The following is an 18,691-nucleotide window of genomic DNA, read 5'->3' on the forward strand; positions in this document are numbered from 1 at the left end:
ATAATAATAACAATAAATAAATAAATAATCTAATAATAACAACAATAATGATAATAACAATAATAATAATAATAATAATAATAATAATAATAGGAGAGTCTTAAAATTAATTTGAACAATTTGCCCCAAGTGCAATATATTTTAGCACATTTTGCTAGCTATTTTAAACAATAATCACATGAAATCTTTTAATTATTTATCTAAAGAACGTTTTACTACCATCATTGAACAATTTTCTACCTAAGCTACTGGAATTCTATTTTACAAAACAAATATTTAGCAAAGTATACTTAATCTAGATTTAAAAGCACATCTCTAGTGCTTGTATTTTTGCATTACAACATGCAGAAAAATGCATTTTCCATCAAAGTGTTCCTACATTGTCCATTTTCTTTTTATTATTTCCTATCATTGTGGGGACATTTAAAAGTGTACACACACCCTCCTGTATCCTGTGTTACAATATTCTCGCTTTCTTTAAAAAAAGAATGAAAAAACTTTTTTTGCAACTGATAAATGGTCTTGGTGAAGAAACTCACTGAAACATTTTGTACTTGCTGGCAAAAAGTTTATGAACCTGGTCCATTGCTTTGCCAAGAATGTGGGTACGCATTCCCGCAGTATTGTTTCTCGTTGCCATGGGGCTGACCTTGTGTGTTTTCTCCTTCTCAGTCTACGCAAGTGTGTGTGTGTGTGCGGTCATGTGTGTTCAGTCATGACCTGACTTGCTTCTGGTTGTGCTCTTTTCTGTCTCCTTCTCACACTCTCTTACACACTCATTCCCTTTCTGTCTGCCACACCCTCACACTGAGGCCACAGCTGAGAGTTTAGCTTTCAACAGTCTCACCAAGAGAGCTTCAATAGTCTTCCACAAAGCCCCACTCATAGACGCCTCCATACACACAGTGTAGAAAAAAAACATGTGTAACATGTGTATAGACAAACTCTCGATGGAAGTTCAAACAAAACAAAACAAAAAACCTGTGTGTGTGTGCGGTGTTCATTTAAGGAGTTGATGATATGGCAGAAAGATCACGATCTGGCATCTGTATGATATTTAGTGTTTAAAGCATGGCAAGAAAACGTTCTTATTGAATAATAAACAAAAGCTAACATATTTCACAAAAAAAAAAAATTTGAGTCATAAACAACACCAAACAAATCAATATATTGCACACACTATTCTACTCTATTAGACCTACTCTATTGTTCACTGTATGTGAATGTATGAAGAAAGTGAATAAAAGCTTTTGCACTCACTTCTGTTGTATCTGTATTATTTTATCCACAGCAATGAAAAAAGTGAATCTGAATTCTAACAATATCATGGCCATCTGTAGGCAGGAATCCAAGGAAGTGTATTGGGCTCTACAGCCTTTTTCCCTTGTCATTCACAGTGACATTAAGCCATTCATGGGCATCAGTGAGCTCATGTATGTAAAAGAGTGTAGACAGCACATTTCTCTGAGTGTTCGGTTGCCGTCTCATTTATACAACTGAGCAATTAAGGGCCTTTCTCAAGGGCCAACTATAACAGCTTGTGGTCCTTGAACTTGAACTCACAACCTTCTGATTAGCAGTCCAATGCGTTAACTACTGAGCTACCAATTCCCTACTCAGCTACCAGAAAGATGAGGTAACAATCAACAAATGACCAAAAAATGAGGGAATAAAAAGATTTCACCAGTGAATTGAAGATGTTTTAAAAAAAATCAGATAGAAAAACCAAGCCAGCACTAACACCGCCACAAATCATTACAAACTGCAACACATTTTATTCACTTCCTTTTTTTATTGGGCTGCGACTTTACCGGCCACAGCTTGAGAGGGATGAAAGGTCCTGCCTCGCCCTTGTTAAACTATCTTTGCTTCATGTCCTTTGGGATTATATCAATTTTAATTTTGACACTTTGAGGTTTAAAGGCATTTAAAGGCTAGTGTGTGAGACATATTTTTTTTTTTCCTATTGGCAACACAGACCTGAGAGTTTTGTAGTATACAGTATGAGAACCTCTAATGTAAGGATCAGTGCACACACACATGTTCCTACTGTGGGGGTGTTTATGTAGAAATGTCCTTTTCTTACATTTAATAGAATCTATTCGTAATGTTGGCTTTTATGACACTGCTAGGAAAGCTTTGACAAAACTAAATAATATGATACATATTGTATGATTGTGGGAGAACATCTTAACCTGCATGTGTGTGTGTGTGTGTGTGTGTGTATGCATATGTGTAGGTGTTTGATAACCGATACTCTTCAGTTGTCCTGTGAGAAATGTGAGTTGTTGGTGATCAATAAGGGGATCAGAACAATAGACGGATCAATACACTCATTATAAAACACACTGTTGAATGTGCTTCCATACACACTTTTGCCCACTTTAGCTTCTGTTCGACGTCATTTCTTAGTTTATTCCTAATTACTATGTCAGTTGTTTTAGGGACGACTTAAACACTTAACTGTGTGATCTGTAAAGTGAAGGATCCTGTGAAGGATTGTTTGATGTCACATCCATAATGTTACTGTAAGTGACGTGGCCACATCTATATCGGTTGTAAAGGCTACATATGTCTTAATGTCAGACTCGAAAGGTCACATGATGCAAAACACTAGCTCAGTAATGATTGTGCAGTTCATTGAGACACATGACATCCACAATGCTAGAATCATCACTTTACAGGAACATCAATAAAATACGCTGTAAAACTGAATATTATGAGTGAAGCTCATTAAATGTGAATTGGTTTGGTTTCTTTGGTTAAATTCAACACCCAGGGCTCATGACTTATTCATAACTGTTTACCACACAGTCTAAGGATCAATACAGTCAATACCACATAAAGGAGGGGTGAAGAATTTTAACTACACAACTGCTGCTATTACTCAGGACACTTTAAGTCACGTTGCGCATTTAAGTGTGGCAGTTAGTGGGGAGGTGACTGGGGGGATGTCTGCATGTAGATTTACAGGAGTTGTCATTTGTTGTCATGTCATGTCACGTTGATCAGATGGTCAGAAGTTTAATTATAATCAGGACATTTACTTTTTAAGGTTTTTCGGGAAAAAAAAGCGAAACCACTTCTGATCATCAAATCTTACAAATATAGTAAATAAGAGTCATAAAGGAAATAAATGAAAGCTCTCTTTATGAAAGAGAGAGAGCGAGAGAGAGACAGTGAGAGAGAGAAAGAGAGAGAGAGACAGTGAGAGAGAGAAAGAGAGAGAGAGACAGTGAGAGAGAGAGAAAGGGAGAGAGAGACAGTGAGAGAGAGAAAGAGAGAGAGAGACAGTGAGAGAGAGAGAGAGACCGAGAGCGAGGGTGGAAGGAGGAGAAGAAAGAGACTCGATTCCAAGACTCTTTTCATAATATAACAAGGGTGGAACAGAGGAAGAGAATGACAGAGGTATGTCAGTATGTTCAGTACAGGAGTTTTTGGCTGTGATTGAGGTCACACCCAGCCTGAGTGTGCTGTACAGTCATAGCCTGAAGCTGAGGATTTCAACACTGTGATGGAGCGGCTCAGTACACCTGAAGTGTAGCCGGATGTCAGGTGTGCTGTACAGAGGGTGTATACATGAGGGCAAATCAATTATTAAACCACAATTACTGCAAGTGTACGTGTACATTTATCCGTTCTGAAGAAAGGCATCAACCTAAAACAGGATTTTAATTAGCGAGCCACTTTTTCTTGACATGGGTAATATGGAATATGTAACATGTATATACTGTATGTATATATATATAAATATAGTGTATTTTAAACTAGTGTTCAACACACACACCCATACACACAGACACACACACACACAGACACACACACACATACAATAACCACTACTTGCACCTAAATATCTGGCCGTTTATGCAATTATCCTATCAGCCAATTATGTGGCAGCAGTGCAATGCCTAAAATAATACAGGTCAATTTTGTTAATAGCAAACATTAGAATGTGGAAAAAATTTAAACCTCACTGGCTTAACATGTTTGTTGATGTCAGACAACCTGGTTTGAGTATTTCAGAAACTGCTGATGTGCTGCTGTTACCTATTTACATTTACAAGTTTTATCCAGTTTAGTTTGTCTTTATCTTATTTATAGAACTGTGTAGTTGACAGGTAAGAACCTTGATCAGGAGTCCAACTGTTGCAACCTGGCAGTTGTACATTTACATTTGCGTCATTTGACAGACGACTTTATCTGGAGCCCAAAAACTCTTGTTCGGGTTTTTTTAAATATACACAAAAAACAAACAGAGAAGTGCTAGTCTAAGTGTTTTAGGAACAAGTAGGTCTTTACCGACCGTTTGGAGATAGCCAGTGACTCAGCTATTGAGGGAAAGTTCATTCCACCATCTCGGTGCCAGAACAGAAATGAGTCTTGCTGTATACCTGCCTCTTACCCTGAGAGATTGTGGGACCAGTCGGGTAGTGCCAGTTGTTCTGGGATTTAAACTCATCGTACTGAGCTACCATGCACAACAGTCAGAATGGTGTGAAAACAAACAAAAAACATCCAGTGTGTGAAGAAAGCATCTTGTCGATGGAACTACTCACTATTTACAACTGTGGTTGTACATCTCAGAACATGTTTAAATTCAGGTGGATGATGTGGAGTGGAGTACGATGAGTTTAAATCCCAGAACAACTGGCACTACCCGACTGGTCCCACAATCTCTCAGGGTAAGAGGCAGGTATACAGCAAGACTCATTTCTGTTCTGGCACCAAGATGGTGGAATGAACTTTCCCTCAATAGCTGAGTCACTGGCTATCTCCAAACGGTCGGTAAAGACCTACTTGTTCCTAAAACACTTAGACTAGCAAGACCGTGTCAGGTGCTACATCAGCCAAGCACAGGAATCTGAGGCTACAGTAGACAGAGACTCAACAAAACTAGACAGCTGAAACATGGACCAAGCCCGGGTGAAATTTATCTTCAACTGTCCAGGCTTAGTGAGCCTGCACTCACTGTAGCCTCAGATTCCTGCTCCAGATGTGGACTTCTGCTGCTGTAGTCCGTCTGCCTCAATGTTTGGGATACTTCCATGTTCTGGGATACTTTTCTGCTCAGCCTGATTGTACAGACGTTGTATACGCTCATAATCTTAATAAAAAGATTGTTAATTGATTAACATTTTGTTAGAAGAAATTATATAAATGTTAAAGGTATAAGTGAACTTAGAAGTTTGTAGTATTTTTCTTTTTCTTTGTGGAAGTGAAATAGAACATAGAAAATGCCTTGATCTTGACCAAACAAGTCAGTCACTTGTAGCCATGTTCTATATTATTATTATTATTATTATTATTATTATTATCTATGAGTCTTTTGTCCATAGACTAAACTTAACCTTTAAAAACATGTGCATTTATTAAAACATAAGGTGACTACAACATCTGGTTAAACATGTTCTAGATAGTTTTCTTTTTTCTTTCTTGCTGTTTTGTACCTTTTGATTTTGTCTATAGTCCGAATAGTGATAAAAACTTTACGGTATATAAACTCCTGTTATTTTTTTAGACTCCCAATGTATAGTACAAGCTGTACAAAAGTTCAGATGAATTATCAGAATTAAAAAACACACAACAACACAAGAAATGTGTGTGATCTTGCTCAGATGTCTGAGTTATGTCTAATTTTTTATTGAGCTACAGTGCAAAAAAATGTTGCTCCCTAAGCATGGCATGCAAGTTTATTATGACCCTATTGTCTGTCTGTGTTCAGTGGTTTTACCGTGTTGAAAAATCTTAATATAATTTTAGAGATTAGCAAGTTAATCAAAATGCTATTGTACTGTGATTTTGTTAGACTTGGACTGTACTGTATCTCACTCTCTGTATCTCTGTATTTCTCTCTCTGTATCTACCTCTCTCACTCACTCTTTTTCACTCTTTCTCTCTCACCCTCTCTCTGTATCTCTCTCACTCTCTCTCTGTATCTCACTCTCTCTCTCTGTATCTCTCTCTCTCTCTCCCTCTGTTGTTGGGTTAAACAGATTTATTGTTGTAGGTGGATACAAAGCTCACATTGTTTCACTGCCCCTGTTGTTTCGATACTTGAACATATAAAATGTTTTCCTCCAACCTAAGAAATTGCTGCAGTTTCTGATGTTTTAATGAAAAAGATGACAATGATAAAAAAAGGTATGCAGGAAACAGAGAGCCGAAAGATGGCTGTCATTTCATTAACCTAATCTTGTTATTTTATATATTGTGATACTTATCTGTGAATGTAATTGCCATCAGTCAGCTCTGGAGCTGTATCTAAGCTGGTAATCTTGCAGGTGACAGACACTGAAAGGCGAACAAAAGGCCTTCCATGGATTATGTATAATAATATTTGCCAGCAAGTGAAGTATATAATTATGGGTAAATTCTACTCACAGTATGTATTTGGTTACTGTAATAACTTACATGAAGCTTGGGATGAAATGTACCAAAACAAATTGAACAAGCACGGAAATTAGTTTGAAATCTTTAACTTTATACACCATGAAATAAACTGAGTACCGAGTAGCCCCATGTACAGACGCACTATTACTTTACACAAGTTGCTACGCACCTAATGTGATTATGTAATTACATGTTATTACTATATAATTAGCTAATAAATATATTTTGCATCCATAATCCATAAATGAATCAAAGATTTCATTTTAAATAAATGAATGAATCAAGCAGTTCATACTCAATAAGGCGAGCAGCTCTATGCTTCCAGTGGAGCGGTTGAGGTTTTCTCTAGGTTCAAATCCCATGCAAAACTCTTTAAATGCTTAGCATATGCTTGCTTGGTATTTTGCCTTGGTACTTCAAAGTTATACTTAAACCGTTCTTAACAATATGCTACCAGCTGGGACTTCCAGACTCCATTAAAAAAGCCATTTCCTGCCAAGCTGTGTATTGTCTTTATTCAGAGTATCATCTAGAGCTTTGCTCAGAGGAGAATTTCTCAGATACTGCATTCAACACTCGTTACTTTAACTGCTCAGAAATCTGATTACATGTCAAATGAATACTGGATACAGCAAACAGCATCATCTAAAAAGTGTTACAGAGGTGCACTGCATCTGTCTGATTCCAAACATGTGACAGCGCATCCTGGATTAAATTAATCATGCATGCCAATGTAGTGCTGTTTATAATAACATGCCTGTGTATCAGGTGCATTCAGTTATGCACAGAGGTATACACAGAGCATCGGCAGGGTTAAACATTTTCAGGGCACGTAATCACATGGAAAGTTAGCTGGTGGTGCGGGGACGCTTTCAACATTCATCAACATTTAGAACAATATATAATATACACAAAAGAGCTACTGAAATATCCAGAGACGGGATGCAAGTCTAGGTCGTCTCATATTAACAAATATACAAAAAAAAAAAGACTTTCACAAGAGTTTTTACATTCATGAAGTTCTCATCTGAGGTTTCTGATATCAATATTGTTATCCCATATATGAAAACAAGAAGAGGTGAAGAATTTATACAAGACCTATAGCTTATTATTGCAATTAATGCATTCTTTTTTTAATGCCTTCTTGTGATATCTAGACTCCTTTCAAGATATTTTAGCTTCAGTGGAAAACAAAGAAGAAAATCAACATATCTGGAGTCCTTTTTTGGTGCAACCGGAAGTTCGCACAGGTAAAAAAAAAAAAAGGGAGAGGCTTTTGCAACTCTCGCTTTGGGTGGAGCTGCGTGGAAGGTGCGCGAGACGGAGAGACAGGAGGCGCGAGACAGAGAGACAGGAGGCGCGAGACAGAGAGACAGGAGGCGCGAGACAGAGGAGGGCAAAGAGAGAGACCTCGTCACAGCGATCCTTCCCACACTATAACACAAAAACCGCCTCCGTTATAGATTTCACTGAATCTGAAACAACAGGTTTTTGGAGAACGACGCATAAGAACTCCAGAGGAGAAGAAACAGTTTCCATCATGAACATGGCGCGTTTCCGGACGGTTCTCTGGTCTCTCCTGTGTTTATTGGAATGCGGGTTAATTTCCGCCTTTAACCTGGACACAGAGAACGTGATCAAGAAAACCGGGGATCAAAACAGCTTGTTCGGGTTCTCACTCGCCTTCCACCGACAACTCGACCCGACTGACAAAAGAATGTAAGAGACTTTTAATAACATTAATAATGTGGGATGAAAAACAGGTGACCGGTGCTGCTAGGTGTCACACAGCAGGCTGCATGCAAATGACATTTAAATCAGTGTGTTGAATGTGCTGATGGAATAAAAAGTTTGTATTTTAATCTTAATATTACTTTTAATGACCCGGTGAACAGTTTAAACGAATCAAACAAACAATTGAAGAGGTTTTGAAAGGAGAAAACACTCTAATGTAGCTTATAATAATATAATATTAGGCTAAACTACAGCGAAGTAACCGTTTTACTCATTAATATTCATAAATTGTTATTTGAATAATTAATTTTACTTATTAATATGCATATCGTTACCTGTAGTGATTTTCATGCATTTTAAAAACAACGCACAGGTAAAAAATAAAATTCCACGCACTTATAACACACGTATGATTTAAAATGCTTGAAAATAAACAAGAAAAATGTTATAGAAATGATATAAAACATAAATCGTTAGCGCACGAGGCGCGACCGTTGGTCTGAGGTAAAAAGGTTACGCCCTAACGGCGTGCACGTGCACCTTCAAGCAGCTGTTTGGCCGCCTCTTTAGCAACAGAAGCTAAAGAGATGTTTTTTTTACCTTCCCTCAGAAATGAACGTTTAGTTTTAATGGTCTTAATAATTATATTTGGCGATACAGTCGTTTCACTGGTTGAATAACGTCGAGTATTTGAGTCAGGTTATGATTCATTCCCGAAATTCTCCTCACTGCCAACTTTTCATGGTTGGAATATATTCTTGACAGGTGTGTGTGTGTGTGTGTGTGTGTGCCCGTCTTGACTCATATCCTTGATGACGGTGCATGGGCTTGCCTTGTTTAAACACACAAGAAAATGTCTCTCAGTTGCAAATATGTACCCTACAGGTATGTGTGTGTGTGTGTGTGTGTGTGTGTGTGTGTGTGTGTGAGAGAGAGAGAGATTCACATACCTGCAGGCCAAGGCAGGACAGTGTTAGGTGTGTGTTGTCAAGGGGGTGGGTGTGAAAGCTGGGTGTGGCATTCTTGATCCTGTCATGGCTAGTGAGAGTGGTGTGTTTCTCATTTTGTGTGTGTGTGTGTGTGTGTGTGTGTGTGTGTGTGTGTGTGTGTGTGTGCGAGCGAGCATATATTTGTGACCGTAAATCAGTGTACAGATAGAATTTTAGAAAAAACTTTCACAAACAGTTTTTGTACAGACGCTTTTGCCTCTTGCAGCAATTGTCACACACACACACACACACACACACACACACACACACACACACACACACACACACACACAGAGCTCGGGCACACTGTCACCAAATACCTCTCTTTGATTTTGCTTCTTCTGCGCTACACTGAATACAAACCAAAGTGAAAGCTGAACACTGATTGCTCCGGGCTTTGCTGCTTATACAGCTTTCCACATCTTGTATTTGTACTCGACTCAATAAGTCAAGAGAGAAAGTCGTGAAGAAAGAGAAAACGAGTATTGTTGCGATACATCAGATACGTTTGCACTGACTTGCGCATTACACAAGCAATGAATAAAAATGTATCTGAAAAGGTTAAGGATGTATTGATCTGATCTTGAGCACTGTTATTGGTTTGTCAGTGTGTGACAAACATGCGTAAATTATACATAGTCCGAAGGAAATTGTTTTACACCTAATGAAATATATAATAAACACATATAAAATCTAAAATACGTACAATAAATGAGTGACATAAAACTACAAGAAACTAGGTTTCTTAAACATAAGCATCACATTTTTCCGAAGCCAACATTTTCCTAATGTTTTTTCACGTGTGACGTAGCAGCACGCAATTTATCTGTTAATAACAAATGCTTTCATCATCTAATACATTTTATCAAACCAGTGTAAAGGTTATATACCATTATATATAGTTATTATTATATATCAGTGTACTCAGAATACAGGATTTCACTGTTTATCCACTTTATAAGGAACACCTTTAAGCCTGCAATCAGGTGTCAGCAGCACTGTGCATAAAATCATGAGGATACAGTTTAAGCCTGGATAACTGCATGGATGTGCGGGCGTTCCTAACATAGTGGCCAATGAGTATATACTCTGTAAAATGGAATATAAAGTGGAAACGCAGTGGTATTACACAGAATCATATCATTAAGACGATTAAGTGCTTTCCTTTATGCGACAATTTGCTTCCTTTTCCATGCATGGCGTGAAGTACAAATTAACAGTAAAGACTTTCTCTGTTGCCATGGGCTGTGACGTTTGTTTAGGGTTAGTTAAAAGCTGTGGTTACCTTCAGCTCCTATCCTGAGGCAACATGAAAAGAAAGACATGAAGGTGAAGAAACTCTCAAACTATCACTCAGGATAAAAACTTGGCAGACACAGCTAAAACCTGGCTGAGTACAGAACCAGGCCTACATTACAGATTGGTTTTGACTTGCCTGTTCCCTGGCAGAGAGTGTAAGGTAATTATTTTGGGCTGGTGCTTCTTTTAACAACAAAAGAAATGTTCAGTTATTACTCCAAAGCAACAGCCTTTGATAACAGGGATTGGGTTTGAATGCATGTCACATGACTAAAATCCTTTATGAACATTATAAAATATTCAAAGTTTTTCAGTCTTTTTCAAAGATATTTTTTCTCTTAAAAAATATCATTAACAGGATTAAATGCTGGCGGATATCTTGAGTCCATTAAGGAAGGTGTGGTGGATTTACAGTCCAACAGAAACTCCTTTTTTTAAAAAAAACATAAATAAATAAACAGTTCTCATAACATACTCCAGCTCTGAAGAACAATGCAGATATAACAAGAAATCCCCCTAATCATCTCCCAAACATCACCATATATAACCTGGCCCATATCCCGGTGTGTAATAGGGCTGTGTGGAAACAGGCTTCCCTTCCTTCCTCTGATTCTCTCAGCTTCCTGTTCATGAGCTTCTTTGTAGGTTTCGGTTGAGCTTTGCTGCATTAAGGGTCACTAGCTAATATAGAGCAATAAATTTTGATAATATAGAGCAATAAATCTTCACTACTACACCACAAACATCATAGAAGCCACCCAACTTATTAAACACTTAAACATGAAACGTCAGATTAGATAAAAGACACGTAAAAAAAAGACAGCATTGGTTTCAAAAAGAAGCCATGCGAGATTGGGAAGAACATTCTTGAGGATTTTTCTTAAAAGAACACGGCAATATATAGTCGCTGTCGGGCGGAAACCTCATATGTCCAAATTTGGTCAATTTCATATTTTTTCACATATCGATGCTATTGGTCAGTCCCCACGTGGGTCTGTTATTTTTACAAGTTATTAACCAATCTAAAGTCTTGAAAATAGCTTGAGTGCAAATCTCATAACTCCATTGGACACTTCAAATGTCCACCTCTTCCTCACTCCACGGGAGAGCTTTGCGGCATATTTCTCCTCAAGAAGAGTCGCAACGAATCAACACGTCTTCTGAGGTAAATGTCTTCAAAACACTGGGCTCAAAGAAAAAAAAATCTTGACCCCCGCTAGTTCTGGTGCTCGGCTGAGGACAGGAATTTAGCGCAAGACAATCCACTGTAACGCGGACTAAACCCTGTGCACTGCAGATAAGGTACGGCGTTTTTTTATTTTCCTGAAAAATAACGGTTTTGGAGATACGAGGATTCCGCCCGACAGCGACGATATGCTGTGTTTGGATGTTTCAGTGCATGGCCAGTGACCACATTAACTGTACTCGAGAAATGATTTTACAAAAAGGCACAATATACATTGATATTTTGTCTTTTGGATGCAACATTTCTATTGAATTCATTTTAAAATTCGTCATTAAACGTCAGCAGTTCATCGTCAGTAATAATCTTAATCAATAATGGTGGCTTGTGGTTTACACCACGGGTTCCATGGGTCTCCAGGACTGAAATCACTGACTCCAGTGTATGTTGTCTGACAAATTGACCAGACTTTCCAGTCTACACTGAAGCAACTTTCCTTAGATGAAATAGAAGAACGTTGATGTCGGATCAGGTTTCCACTTTGTACTCATTACATCAGTGTTCATGGACGACCGACCTTTTCATTTTCACAACATGTTCATCATTGTCGTCCTCCGACAGTAATTTTAATTGTCCCAAATTTCGCCTCTTCTGCAAGCCCTCATGTGAAGTAATATTAGCATACTATCAAGCTGGTGTGTAAGTGTGTCTCAAAGCATAAAGCTTTGGAAAGCAAATCCGAGGCTGTGCGTAATCCTAAATCAGCCAGTGAGATGAGATGTAGCACAGCTTATTTCTATAGGAGTCACATGGAGATGTCAATGACAAAACAATGCTGTGCAGATTCATTCAACTCAATTTACAATCATAAATATACATTATAACATCAAATGTAGATTTCATTAAAGTTTGGAGAATGATATGAACTCTCTTAAGGGCCTTTCAGACAGCTCAAGTTTCCTTATAGACAAAACATTATTACATATATATTTGTACACTTTTTTTTTTTATTTTTATCATCAAATAACTTAAAATTTTTACTTATCCAAAATGACATCACACTTATTTTATTCCAGAGATACAAACAGTGGTTCCCTCAACAGCATCTCTTTTTTTCTCTCTTGAAGTTAATAAGACCAAAAGTTGTCAGCTGTCATGTTCCATGAGCTACATACAGTATTATGTTTTATACAATTACATTATAAGTGTTAAACAGAGCTGTAAACAAAATCAGGAGATGTGGGAAACAGGCATTTTAGTCTCCTTTAGAGCTCTGTTTCTCCTACAGAGAATAATGTTTCAGCGGCTTATTTTCCTCAGGTCAGACACCATGTTTATTTGATCCAAATTATTGGGAATTTCTAAATGTATTTCTATTGTTTTAAAATATAATGAACTTCTTGTATATTATGTTAACAGTATTGATCATATGTTAATATAGATTAGTTTTTATACAAAACTGCACATTGTGTTACATTGATTACACTTCAGGAAGTCATCATTTTTCTACAATCAAACTTTGGTAATATTCTGAGAACCAAACATGGTATTAAACAGTGCGCGGAGTGTATTATAAGACTTATATATTTTTCCATGGCTATTTGAGACCATCCTCGCAGCTCCTGATATACACAGTGTATCATGACAGATAAGTCTGCATGTTTGTTTGCTTGCTTCTGCAGTCTTTATTTGTCCAGACTTGTCTTGGCTTAAAACTGTTTATCCAATAGTGGAGGTCGGCCAGGGCTGGCTGCAAATGCCTCTGTTGCATTACTGTTGAGCTGCTGGGTCTCACTTTGGATACCACAAACTTTCACTAATACTCAAATGAAGGCACGATTCATACGTCATTGAAGAAAATATCCAGGACTTAATCGATAATAATCTGGATTAAAAAAAAACTGGAATATACGTCTAGATCCTTTCACTCTGTCTCTTTGTGCTTTTCTGTTCCTCTGCATCTTTTTGCTGTTTATCTTCCGCTTGCTCTCTCTGTTGCTCACTAACCCGTTGCTGTAGAACCCAATAAGACACCTCGTGATTCTTCAGTCACAATAAAGTAAAAGCAAGAACACAGAACAGTAGATGCTTGTGTTCATCAAATTCCTCTGTAGCTATCTTTAAAGAGGATTCATTTGATAATACATGTAAGAAAAAATACGTCTTTTTTTCCCTCTTTCTTTCTAAAGTTCCAAATACTTATCATGGCACGGTTGTTGATCCTAAGAAGTTACACCCAGTGATCATTGGTAGATTTTGTAATTTTCTTTATTGGTGAAACGTCAAGTTCCTGGCAGTTTATTTCATGTGTTATCTGTCAGACAAGTTTACTCAGAAATGTTAATTAGTTGTAATCCTTACAGATTACAGATTATGGTTTTACATAGTTTACAGATGAGACATATTTGTGCTTTGGTAGACTGGAGTGATGAAGGATTTCTGCTCAATGCGGCCTTAGACTATATGAATCAGTAGCCATTAGACAGCTTTCTTTCTTTCTTTCTTTCTTTCTTTCTTTCTTTCTTTCTTTCTTTCTTTCTTTCTTTCTTTCTTTCTTTTTTCTCTCTCTTAATTTCTGGAGATTGATTCTTTATCTTTTTTTTTACTCCCATTTCACTTTATCTCTTTAAAGAAAGCTTATCAATGATTATATGCTTTTCTTAAGTAAGAAGTCAAGTTTTTTAATGTTTACCTTGTAGCCATAACTATAGTCACAGCTGTTATAGAAAACCAATCAAAACTTTTTAAAGCCTTTTAAGCCTTTTAAAAATTGTGTGAGTGAATGAGAGTGTGTGTGTGCCCTGCGATGGGTTGGCACGCCGTCCAGGGTGTATCCTGCCTTGATGCCCGATGACGCCTGAGATAGGCACAGGCTCCCCGTGACCTGAGGTAGTTCGGATAAGCGGTAGAAGATGAATGAATGAATGAATGAAGCCTTTTAAAACTTATGAAGAGACTTCATTGGTGATGTACTAGAATTTAACACATCCGCAGCATCAGAAAATCTTTTTAGTGAATAATAAAGCTGCATTAGTTACAGTTTTAAAGATGGGAATTATCGTTCTGAATTTTTTTCTTTCTAATAATAAAAAAAAGAATTATATCATATCTTTCAGATCGTTTACACTTTCTTTGAACTATTTGATGTTTTTGTTGGCTGCTACATCTGCATGTGAGAGGCTGTGGGTAAGACTGGAACAAAAATAAAATCAATACATTTGTACTATGTACTAATATTTAGAAATAGAGTCAAAAAAACTTGAAAACCTTGAAAATTGTTTATAAATAGTTTAATAAATATTTTATAAATAGCTTACCTTGTCGGTAGAGATTGAAGAATGGTAGAGATTCTGTTGGATTTTATATATATACAGTGTTGTGTTCTACGTGATTGACTACATTTCCTGAACAGTAATAGAAATGCAACCACTTCAGACCAAGGTTATTTATTAACAGTGCTGGTCATTCTTTAATATTGCTATCACTCGTACTCCCAAGGACTGGCAAAGCAGGGTGTTTTAGATGATGTTTCTCTCTAATGTTAATAATCCTTAATGTAATCAGTAAGCTCTCAAATCAAAAGCTCTCAAGCTCCAGCACAAATGACACACTACACATTATGCACTATGTACTCTGGAATCTACGTTTTTTTCGGAGGGTAAAAAGGATCTCAAAAGGAAATTTTTAGTATTTTCTTTACTAACTGGAAGTTTAAGCTGTTTCCTAGTCGATAGCAAACTTAATAAAGGTCGTTTAATCCCGCTAACTTTAGCAGAATACAGTGAATTTTGAATATGTTAATGCCCAAGACAGCCATCTTGAAAATATTTTCTTATCTAGCATCAGCGCCTGGTAGCGCCGCCCCATTTCCACTACGTAAGCAATGCCGCGAGAGATGAGTGCACTAAGTGTGCATCGTTCCATAATTTTTGTATCAATAGGTGCAATTTGGGAGCAACTTCAGATCAGTATAACAGCAACCATGTCAGTAGAACTGCTATTAATCACAATCTGCACATCGTCGCTCTCTTTATTTCTTTCAAGTAACCTAAGCTGGCAGAGAATTTATAGGTCTTGTTGATTTAGAAATATTTCCTTTGAGTTATGCTGCAGTTAAACGATGACCACCTGCCTTTTAGGTCTTTTAAGTCTTTTAACCCTAACCATAAATCTTCATGCAAATGCGATTGTGTGAATTCCTGAGAAATTGTGGCTGTGAGATTTTCTTCTAAAGAATTGGGGAGTAATGGATATGCATAACCTTTTACCCAGAATTCATTAGCAGGGTCATGCAAGGTCCTCTGGGAGAAGTGTGTCAGGGAGGAAATCATGCTCTCAGCTACTTGATCAGATATCGGTTCTGTGGTTGGTTTTGGAAGCTGTCTACTTGAGAAATTGAAACTAAAGCCAGATCCGTGGTTTGGCAGACGAAGAGACAGAGGATAAGAGAACACCAGCTGGACAATAACTATTTTTGTCTATATATATATAAAACCATCATGACACATAGAGGAGTATTACGGAGCGTTGTCAGATGTCAGTAACTGTTTAGACATACAATATATTTCATACCACTTCTTCCTAATTAATACCTAAATATGTAGGACATTTTTATATAAATAATGTCTTAATCTATATAACAGTAGTAGCATTTGAAATATCCTATGTTATGTAGTAAACACACGGCCATTAACAACACATGGTTAAACTGATCCTAGTGGCTGTACACTTCTTTATCACTTAAATAAAAAAAAAAACCCCACTTCTGATGAACTCCTAATTACAACACATTGACCCAAATACTACAATTGACCTGTTTGTATTGTACATGACATTTAATAATAGCAGCTCTACACCGTCTTGGCATGAACTCTTTAAAATTAGATTGGAAATTCATAAGAATGCGTCACTGGAATTCAGAACGTGCAAATTGGACAGAAGCAAATGCCAAGTATGTATTTAGCAATACAAAGAGATGCTTGTCTCATTGGAAAATCTGAGCCATTTCTGTAAGCGCTTGGCTTCACGAGGGCTTGATCTTGTATCAGGGCTTTTCCTTTATGTAAAATTAAGCACCTTTGGGTGAAATTACAGTAGAGATGTTTTCTGCTTTGTCCATGTTCACCACAGTGATTAATAACCGATGAATCTAATTGATAAGCTTAAGTCAGATTTAATGGACATAAAGAGGTAAACTTTTTTTAACTGAATTATGAAATGTTTGTTTTTGCTCTTTGCAAAAATCTATTAACAGAAACTTTAATAATTACATATAAAAAAAGAAAAAAAATCATTTTAGGACATATCCTAGAATTTAACTGACCTGAGCACTTTCATTTTGCCTTTTCAGTATTTTCTGAAAATAAAGATTAAAGATAAAAGGTAGTAAATGTGTCCTACATTTAAATTTTTTTTTAGCAATTTTTGGCAAAACTGTTCTCAAAGCCATTCATGAGACTCCTTCCTCACTGACAAGACTGTTTTATTATGAACGTGTCACACTGGAAATCATGCTGTACCCAGAATCTAATTCAAAACGCAGTTACATTATTTGGATAGAAATGTGCCTGTCTCTGCATTCCATCATTTGCTCTAAGGAAGCGAAGATTTTCATTAGCAAGCAAGAAAATCCCGGGAAGTGACACATTATTAGCTTTAATTATTATAAATGATGACTTCTTCCATATACTGAATTACTGAATTAAAGGTCAATAATGGCACATTTCATGTTCATTTCATGGCACAATTTTTAGATTCAATCTGAATATCTGATTTGTTGTGTTCTTTAGCGAACATATCCACAACATTTTTATTAAGGTATGTCTTTTGTCTTTTTTACCCTTTTAATTTTTTTGGCTTGTTAACCGTCGTGTTACCCGATGGCCGAGTTAAGTTTTTCTCTTCATTTTCCTGAACTGTATCTGTTTCACGGACGCCGTAAACTACAAAACCTGAAAGCAGACCTGCTTTGATGTTGCCCCGAGGCCTTTCCTGCTGTATTGTGGGTAACGTAGTGTCCAGCACAGTCAGAGATCCTTATTGTTTTGTGACCACAAAGAGAACTTGTGTAGCCAACTCTGAAGTGTCTGGATGAATGTTATCAACGCAGCAGCCCTTCTGAAAAAGAAGAAAAGGGCCTTTCAGTCAGACAAATGTGCTGAAAGCAGAGATATGGCCTCTGCCCTGTGTGTGTCGGTTGTCCTCTCGGTGAAGCTCCTCTTTCTCAGACAAGAGCAGAACGGACGGCTCTGTCGTTTCTTCGTGGAAATGTCTGATAGAGATTTAGACGAGTGATGTGTGGCACACAGGAGCTGCTGAGTTTTAAACACAGGCTGATTTCAAGGGTGTATAGAGACACATTTGTCTTGTGATGAGTTGTGAGGTTAAATTGTGATGTTAATAAATATACAAACCAAACAGACTGTAGTCCACGGAAAGCTTAATAAAAGATGTCAAATTAAAACTCGACAGTCATTTCACATAAGATACAAAACTGTTGACACTAAAATGTAGCCTAATTTTTGGAAATGAGGCATTTGCTAGTAATGCTTTAGAAATCATGAGTAATGTCATCATTTGTTAAGAGTCTTGCAAACACAAACTGTATACACTGTGGTGTGTCTGTTGGAGACACATTTATTCTTGTATAGTGTTTTTTTATACACAGTTTACTTAGTGCTTTTACAAAAGCAAAGATATTACGTCTTCTAGTGTTTACAATCTGTAAGTAATGGTATGTTTGTACAATGTTAAGTAATGTTAACTGTACGTTTGCAGTTTACCGTTAGTGTCGGTTTGTAGTTTAATGTCAGAAACATATCTGAAAGTCTGCGTGTGAGTGGTGTAGTGACAGGAAAGATTAAACTAGATCAGTCCTTCTGTTGAAACGTAAATAAAAGTGTGACGTAACTACCATCGTTATTCTAAACAAATTTTAAACACAGCTTAGTTGTTTTGTTCATTCTGTAGGTTTCCTGTGATTTGGTGAACTATAAGTATTTGCAACGATGCTGAGAAAAGAGACAATCAAATGTTCTCGAGTGGCCCATGATACAGATTTAAATACAGAAATTAGACCTTGAGCTCATTCTTA

The 18,691-nt window shown here is 37.1% G+C and overlaps 1 protein-coding gene across 2 annotated transcripts in view; it reads left to right on the forward strand.

Annotated features, from left to right (window-relative positions):
* Positions 1-7,718: 7,718 nt before the first annotated feature.
* The window catches only part of itga6b (integrin, alpha 6b), a 24,752-nt gene continuing 13,779 nt past the window's right edge, over positions 7,719-18,691 (forward strand). The window contains exon 1 of one of the 2 annotated variants that reach the window (XM_060860318.1): positions 7,719-8,112. In XM_060860318.1, coding sequence (XP_060716301.1) covers positions 7,934-8,112 — 179 coding nt within the window. In that variant the 5' untranslated portion in view covers positions 7,719-7,933. The remainder of the gene's footprint in view (positions 8,113-18,691) is intronic. The other variant, XM_060860319.1, reaches the window with a different exon arrangement.

This window comes from Tachysurus vachellii, chromosome 24 (genome assembly GCF_030014155.1).
Source record: "Tachysurus vachellii isolate PV-2020 chromosome 24, HZAU_Pvac_v1, whole genome shotgun sequence".
NCBI classification, from domain to species: domain Eukaryota; kingdom Metazoa; phylum Chordata; class Actinopteri; order Siluriformes; family Bagridae; genus Tachysurus; species Tachysurus vachellii.